This window comes from Sesamum indicum, linkage group LG5 (genome assembly GCF_000512975.1).
Source record: "Sesamum indicum cultivar Zhongzhi No. 13 linkage group LG5, S_indicum_v1.0, whole genome shotgun sequence".
Classification (NCBI taxonomy): Eukaryota; Viridiplantae; Streptophyta; class Magnoliopsida; order Lamiales; family Pedaliaceae; genus Sesamum; species Sesamum indicum.
Window position 1 is genome coordinate 5,617,970 of NC_026149.1, and position 9,150 is coordinate 5,627,119.

The following is a 9,150-nucleotide window of genomic DNA, read 5'->3' on the forward strand; positions in this document are numbered from 1 at the left end:
CCCCACCCCCACCACCCAACTCTCCCTCTTTTATTTAAGACTCATGGAGTCTGCCTACCTTTGGCATAGACACACACACACACACACAGAAAGACAGAGCACAGGCACATCTTAATTAGAGAAGATGACAGTGCAAAATGGAAGTGCGGAGTACTCTCACATCAACATACCAAAAATCAAGTTTACAAAGCTCTTCATCAATGGACACTTCGTTGACTCCATATCAGGTTCATATATTCATATATGTATATGTATATATATATATATAGTCTCTCTCTCTCTCTCTCTCTCTGTGTCTCTTTTCTTACACTGTTTCTTGACTGTCTGAAGTCCTGATTGGATGAATCTACTGATATTCTTGTCCACTTTTTGTTCCACTTGTTTACATTACGCCTTACGCCCACTATTTCGATTCTGTTGAAAGGTGTGCGGATGTGATTATTTACAAATCTAAGGGGTTATTTGCATTTTTACCTTTTTTAAAACTGCACCAAATCTCTATGCATTAAGCCCAAAAAACAAGAAATGTGACCTCTGTTCAACGCTCACACCCATTGATTTCGGGTCGATTTGGTTTTATTTTTCTTTTAAGGGAATTTTTCGAGAGAATTAATTTGTTCTACTTAATTTAATTGATTTTTTTTTCTAATGGCTCCTTAGCTTATTAACCAAGAACTGAAGAAGATTCGTGTAGGTCGACTGCTTGTAATTTCATCTCATTTGAAAAAAAAAAAAAACAAAAAAGATATCAAATGTTTATTGTTGAAATATATATATATTTTTAATGTTTGTACTTGAGATAAAGACATCCGATGATAGCTGAGATGATGGGTAAAAAAAATCAGATAATGTAATAATTAACATAAACGTAGTGTGATTTTCTCGACAATAACTAAATATTTTTGAAAATATATTTTTTTGAATTATACACCATTTATTTTCCTGCAATATAGTAATTGAGCAAATAAATATTTTATACTTTTTTACCAAATTATCCTCGTGCATTGAGAAATAAAATAAATTATCCCTCAAAGTGATTTAGACAGAGAGTTTTTTATTTTTTTATTTTTTAAAATACGAGAATATTTTACTATAATTTTTTTATTATTTTTCAGAAAGTTGTTTTTTTTTTTTTTTAATATCATGAGGGTAAATTACATTTTACCCGTATTTTTTTGGTGCCAACACCAACCGAACGCATCTTTGACAGAGTCGGATAAAACGAGATGGGAAAACCATTTGACAAGGAACTGTTTTGGTTTGTCTTAAGCGGTAATTATCACGACAATATTTCAGAATCATTTACTATAAGAAAATAATTATGAAAATGGTTAGTGTTAAAATAAGTGTAGAGCAAATTAGTAAGTAAAATTTTTATTGTTAATTTATATTATTTAATATATATTTCAAGTGTTCAATGCAATTTATCCCCTTATGATATTGTAAATGAGCAAATTAACTTTCTATAAAAAAAAATGGCAATTCACCCCATGTGATTTCTAAAATGATGCATTTTATTTTTTTATTTAGGGAGGTAAATTGCTTTATTTTATAAAATACAGGAGACAAATTGCTGCATTTTAAAAAATACAAAGTGGATAAATTGTTAACTTTTTTTTTCATAGAGGGTATCACAAGAAATTATTTGTATTTTTTCCTATATTTCAAACATTCATTGCTAAATTCGTTAGGAAGTAAATTTTGACTGCTAAACTCATTGATAAATAAATTTCTTATATTAAAATAATATAAATTAATAATGAAAATTTTGTTTGCTAATTAACTTAATTTTTTAATTTTTCTTTTCAATAGCTATAAGTCATTTTTTAGAGCGATTGTTCAGAATCAGTAGCTGGAGATTTTTATTTATTTTATTTTTCTGTCGAAGTCTTTGGTTACAGTTAGGCCCATTTATTTATTATATTCCAAAAAGAAGACGAAAATAAAGTCGCTATCAAAATAACGCCAAATCTTTTTATTTTCCAACACTCTCGTGTTTGAATACTTTGCCATTTCAAAATAATTCCTATCCAAGAAGCTTCAATATTATGTTTGATTTTTTATTTTTTTTTGAATGTTTTATTTTGTGTTTTGGAGATACAGATAGAAAAATAGAGATAAAGAACTGTGTGTTAGAAATAGGTTGTGAATGTCTGAATTTATTTTTAAAGATAATTCAAAATATTTTAAAATAAGTGATATAGGTTTGATATTGAAATTTAAGAGACAAAAATCACTGTTTATTTTCAAATTATATCTCTTTTATATTATATTTTTATATATAAGTGTGTGTATATATCTATATGTTAAACGTTGGGGTAAAAATGTAAAAACACAGGGAAGAGGTTTGAGAGTGTAGATCCGAGATCAGGAGAAGTGATAGCAGATATAGCAGAAGGGGAGAAGGAAGATGTTGATTTGGCAGTGAAGGCAGCCCGTGAAGCTTTCGATAATGGGCCATGGCCTCGTTTGACTGGATGTGTAAGTTCATCAATCTTCCATCTCTCCCATTCCCCACTTCAATGCTCACAATATCTCTTTCCAACAACCTGTCTGTTATCACACCAGGAAAGAAGACGGATAATGCTAAAATTCGCAGACTTGATTGATGAAAACGTAGAGGAATTAGCAGCATTGGACGCAATTGATGGTGGAAAACTGTACAAGATTGGGAAGACAATGGAGATTCCTTCTGCAGCTGAAAGCATACGCTACTTCGCTGGCGCTGCCGATAAAATTCACGGGTCGACGCTGAAGATGTCGAGGGAGCTGCATGGCTACACACTGCGTGAGCCAATAGGGGTTGTGGGGCATATCATCCCTTGGAACTTCCCCTCTCTAATGTTTACCATGAAAGTTGGCCCGGCCTTGGCTGCTGGTTGTACCATGGTTGTCAAGCCTGCTGAGCAGACACCTCTTTCTGCTCTTTACTATGCCCATTTGTCCAAGTTGGTAAGCATGATTCTTTGCAACTTGCCTGTCTTTGTCACAAACTTGTTGCACAGGATCACATGTTGGATATTAATTGACCACGGCCGTTATGTCAGCATGCCTGTGGGGCCAAGATATTAATTATTGATAAAAACTCGAATACGTTTTACCGGAGAATCTTGGTAAATGCGTTGGGCATAGCTACAACCATGCAAACGTTGATTAACCGTGGCTAATAACTTCAAATTTTTCGTTTCTGCATACGTTAATGTTGCACCTACGAGCACATAGATCGACGGGATTCGAGCTAGCTAAATATGATATAACAGCTCTTCTATCGTATTTGTTCAACTTCACACTTGTCTCGTAAAACTGCAGGCGGGGATCCCAGACGGAGTGCTTAACGTCGTAACAGGATATGGACATACTGCTGGTGCTGCTATTAGCTCACACATGGACATTGACAAGGTGATGCATGACTAAGATTTCTATTCACCACAATCGGATGAAGAAAGAACAAAACATTGCTTCCGTATCTTCATACCGTCTCTCTTCTTTCTGATCTCCGACTGGCCCTTTTGTTGGTTTACCAGGTCTGCTTTACAGGGTCGACAGAAGTAGGCCGTCTAGTTATGCAGGCAGCAGCAGCCAGCAACTTAAAACCTGTTTCCTTAGAACTTGGAGGCAAATCCCCCTTCATTATTTTTGACGATGTGGATGTTGATAAAGTCACAGATCTTGCGCTCCTGGGAACTCTATATAACAAGGCAAGTCCACACATTCTTGCACCCTTCTTGAAGATCATCAATTCACTTCTCACCCACCAAAGGCCGTAACGTTTTCTCTTTTTTGGTTAAAGTCGCTTGTGTCTAGGCCGAGTTTTTGGCACGGGCCTATTACCCGATATTAGTAATTGATGTTCGATAGAAAACGATCAATTCAGTCATTGAGAGTACTTACTTTTCTTATAAGGAATATGTAGCTTTAAATCTGTAATAAAGAGTAGTACTCTCTTACAACTTCAGCCGTTAACATTTGGTGCTTTTTGTCTCCCTCTCACCATCTTTGCAGGGGGAAGTGTGCGTTGCTGGTTCTCGGGTCTTTGTTCAAGAAGGGATATATGATAAGTTTCTTGTTAAGTTGGTTGAGAAGGTGAAAACGTGGGTGGTGGGCGACCCTTTTGATCCAAATGTTCATCAAGGACCCCAAGTACAACTCTCGCCCACTCAACCTTCTAATTTTTTGCATAATGATACCCTCTTCGAACGATGTGAAATTATACTTTTTCTCAAATAATTTTTAAAATTATATTTACATTTCCAAAAGTTCACTCTTTATAGGATTTGGACGAAAACAATGACGTCAGCAAAAAATTATAGAAATTTTCAATTTTAGTTCTCATTCAACATTCTCTTAATAATACTTTTATACTTGTTAGTTAGGGGTAAATGTAAATATATAAGGTAAAAATGATGTAATTGTAATAAAATATTGTTTCTGATTTATAGGTATTGGACAGAAAGTAAGTGTTTGATATTAATTTGTCACTTCCTATAAATGGGGCGAGGTTAATATTACTTGAACTAAATTTAATACTAGAATTCTAAACTTATTAATTGATCAGTATAGTTGAAAAATATTACTTCATCTTTAAATGTACAAATTAACTATAAGTATATATACACACTAGAAGAAATATGACCGTTCGTATATGGTTAATTACTATATGGGTAAATGTAAAAAATCGTAATGAATATTAATTAACTACGACTATGCAACGACTATTATTTTTGCATGTGAAGCAAAAATATCTGTCGTATATAAGCTAAAAATCAGAATAAATATTGGTTAATCATGATCAAATAAAGTTTTTTCTTAATCGTATTTTGTCGTAATAAAAAATATTCATTTATCATTATCTTTTTAACATATGACCATTTATGATAGGAAGTAAGCTATTGTTGTGCAGTGATATATGAGTTGTAAGCTCGTGTGACCACAACAGTTTTGAACAGGTGGACAAGAATCAATATGAAAGGATACTTTCATTCATAGAACATGGAAAGAGGGAAGGTGCCACTTTGTTAACTGGTGGTAAGCCTTCCGACAGGAAGGGGTATTACATTGAGCCCACAATTTTCATCGATGTTGCAGTAAGCATTTGAAACTCGACTTTGTTCCAAGAATTTTGACCTCATTACAATCTTGTTATAACATGAACAAATCTGTTCTTACAGGACGACATGACGATTGCAAAGGAAGAAATATTCGGGCCGGTAATGTCGGTCATGAAATTCAAGTGAGTACTTCAGATTTTAAAATTTACGAGTACTGAAAAACAGCGTTTATTTAGGACCTTCCCACTTGTGATTTCATTTGGCAGGACGGTTGAGGAAGTGATAAAGAGAGCCAATGGGACCAAGTACGGACTAGCAGCCGGCATTATGACGAACGACTTGAACATCGCCAACACAGTCTCAAGATCGATCCGAGCAGGCGTGATTTGGATCAACTGTTATTTTGCTTTCGACAGAGACCTTCCGTATGGAGGTTATAAAATGAGTGGTTTCGGAAGGGATATGGGGATGGAATCTCTTGATAAGTACCTCCAAGTTAAGTCTGTGGCTATGCCAATATATGACTCCCCTTGGCTCTAGAATCTTTTGATTTAATTACTTGGTAATTATAAAAATAAAATATGGAGTGTAGTAGAACAAAATTAAAGGCATAGAATATGAGAACCAATCTGAATTTGCATGCCGTTCAGTCTTATACTACTGTTGCATGTTTGAGGGTAAATTGCAATTTATCTACCTGTCGTATAGAAATTAGGTAACCAATTCTCCGGTGGAAAAAGAAACACCAACTTACCTCCCTCGAAGCGCTCATTTCAAGCGGGTGGTATGGATCACGCGCCTTGGATGTGATTTTGCTTTATTTTTAGCTATAAAAAGACTGTTATACTCTTAGTTGTAAACTATTAGATCTTGTTATATATATATATGGTTCAGATTTTGTAAACAAATCAATAATTTATATCTTTTCTGATTTAAATCAAAACGTTCTGTATTTGATATACAAAGTAATGGCTCACGTCCATGTGAATTAGATCAATGAATCAAATTTATTTAAATTACAAAAATAAATTTGTACAATAAATAAAATGTAAAGTATACATATACACATATAGATTAAGTAAAATAGATCTGGGCAGTAGATTGGTAAACATAAAATATGAACCATTGATTTATATTACATAAAATTCAACAACTGTGAATAAAGAAAAAAGAAGACAAATCACGCTTGCACAACACCACTCGCGTTGAACTATTTTGCACCTTTTTTAAACATTGAGTAGGATAAATTGTTAGTTTTGTATTTCATAAAAAGATTATATGTGTATTTTTCATATGACAGATAGGTAGACTACAATTTACCGACGCATGAAGCTACTGAATTATATCACTAGTAGTTCTGGAAAGGGGTAAATGATCCTTTCTTAGACACTTATAGCCTGATTAGAGGAACCATCCCAACTTCTACAATAACACTCAACCCCCCCAAGAAAACTTTCCTCCACATCCACACCTCCTCTGGAATGTATGTAGCCAACAAGTTGAGTTGCTCAGAAGAAACAAAATGATGAATTTATACAAGAAAGGCCATCTATATATGAAGCTATGTATTAGGCCATAAAATATAGATTCATAGTAACAATAAGATGCTAAAACACAAATAGCCCAAAATGCTAGTAGTCTCAATTTGAAACTTGGTAAGCTATTTGGCCAACTTGCGATGAATCCTAGGGAACACTGAAATGCCACTAGCTTGAGGAGTATTAGATCTATTGAAGAGGATAATGATGTGGAATAAGAGAGAAAATATCATAATAAAAATCGAGAAAGCGGGGATAGAGGGAGGTGAGCAATTACGTAATGATAAGGACTTTTCATGCCTATTTGGGAAAAGATATAAATGACTCTCCTATAATACCAAAATATCAATAGAGTACTAGGATCCGTGTCTTTTATTTCAGGTCAGGTCGAGCCAGCAACCCGCGCTAGGACCCAAGACCCGAACTACAATCTTCTGACAGTTCAATGATTTGAGATGACGCTACGTGGACCAAACAAGTGAGTAAATTTGACCCAATAAATACCCTCATTCTACTATATTTATGGTGGGATACATTTATTACTTTCTACCCATTTGTTGTCTAAATTTAAATAATATCATCTCGATTTTGAGCTGACTTAAGTATCAGAGGGTTTTAATTGGGGACATCCCCACCAACCTAATGTGTTTCTCTTTTCTCAAGAACCATACTTCAATTTAGGTAAGGACAAGGATATCGAGAATCATGGCTTCAAAGAGATTCTAAGTTAGACCTGGATCATTTGACGCCATCTGTGGGAATCCTAAGAAAAGGACTCATGTTTCAAGATGGAAGAAACTCCAAAAAAGGAAACTCATCTAGAGGTGGAAGAGACCCCTCTAAGACAGGATGACCAAATACTACAATTATCATGAAGTGATTAGGATGTATGATAGATGAAGCTAGTAGAAAGGCCGGTATCGAATATGAAAGAAGAACTGTCATGTCAGTAGCACGTGACAGTGTGAAGAGGCAATTATTTAAAGGAAGAGAAGTTGAAGAAGAGCCAAGAGAGGTGACAAGTAAAGGTGGGCCTGAGAAAGGCTAGGAGATAGAGTTATCAGCGCAGGGTCCAGGGAAAAGGAGGAAGGCGAGAACCATTTTGAAGGCTGAGGTAGAGGATGTAAGAGAAAGATAGAACGATTGGTGTTACAAATATATGAACTGAAAAGGCGAGAGGAGATAGTGGCCCAGAATAGAAACTTACCCGCCTCCTTCACCATGGCTACCTGCAGATGGTGGTTATCTAATAATTATCTGTGGATCTTATGAAAAGATCCGGTCCCAAAAGCTTTTGTCCTAGCCTTGTCGTTTGCCTCCAAGGCTACAACCAGCTCAGTCATGCTAGGCACCATATCTATATAGTGGATGCAGTTTTTCAATCCAAACCACTTCTCGAGACCGACTTACAAAAGTCGTCATACATTCGACTTTAAGATGGGACTTCTGCTTAAATTCTTTGAAGCGACCTCGCATACCATCAAGTCCAAAGATACCTATACTTTGAGGACTTATTCATTATTCACATGAATCTGAAAGCTATTGTTTAGCCTTCCAGAATAAACTCTCCGCAAATCGTGTGCGTCAAAACCACTTCTTAATCCTTATTTAGGTATTAAAAACTGCTCTCGACAACTATCTACTGCCTCATTGGTATATTCCCGATATCCGTTGTGTCATGCCTAAAGCACACATCTACGCACCCAACAACATTTTCATGTTGCCTAAGGCAATTACGTAGGGGATGTAAGAGACATCTAAGCATTCTCATCAACTGGACGTGATTGAGCTTTGAACATCTTAAACTTTCTCATTAGTCCAAAGTGATTAACTCTTGAACAGCTTATCCTTTTTTACTTGGGAATCTAATTCCTAATTATGGGTAACTTTTCTGACAACTATGTCTGTGTCTTAGTATTTCTTAACATCTTCATCTCATTCTAAATTAGTAAGACATTATACACTGAACACCTTGGAACACAACCAACTCCCACTAACCTCTGAGCTCATCTTATCGAGTCATACTCGATATGATCTTGACAAATCAATATTTCAGTTACATGAAGTCTCAAACGATTTGCAATTCATATCGAATCATTAGGCTCTAATTTTAATTGTCATTTAATTCTCGCATTTTTTGCTTCCGCTATATTTTCAAGCCAATCCACTAACTTTCACAAGTAACAAGTGATTAGGCCAGACACCCCTAGACATGTGGCCCAATAACTTGAAGTAAACGCACTCTAAGTACTAAACACTACATGATATTAAGTTGCACCAGGACGGGAATTCGCGTTATGTCTGTTATCATGTCTTAATTTAGTGATAAATTACTATCATATTTGATGAGTTTGCAAATTTTAGAAGTTGTTGCACCGTATACTAAGCCCTTATGAACCGGACAATTTCATGTAAATCTGATATAGTCATTCCAAAGCAAGTTTCTTGCAACTCTGTTAACTTGGTTTTCAGTTTCTTGCATGCTCGTTACCACTCAGATAGAGAACCACGCATAATACAGAATGATCCTAAGCTACCTGTTTATGAAGATTCAGCACGCAGTC

At 35.2% G+C, this 9,150-nt stretch overlaps 1 protein-coding gene across 1 annotated transcript; it reads left to right on the forward strand.

The window, feature by feature from the left end:
- Positions 49 to 5,865, forward strand: LOC105162106 (aldehyde dehydrogenase family 2 member C4). The gene is made up of 9 exons (XM_011080046.2): positions 49 to 227; positions 2,339 to 2,481; positions 2,569 to 2,952; positions 3,310 to 3,399; positions 3,525 to 3,698; positions 4,003 to 4,140; positions 4,947 to 5,084; positions 5,169 to 5,230; positions 5,315 to 5,865. Exons 1-9 carry the CDS (start codon positions 125 to 127, stop codon positions 5,586 to 5,588), a joined length of 1,506 nt encoding a protein of 501 aa, XP_011078348.1. The 5' UTR covers positions 49 to 124; the 3' UTR covers positions 5,589 to 5,865.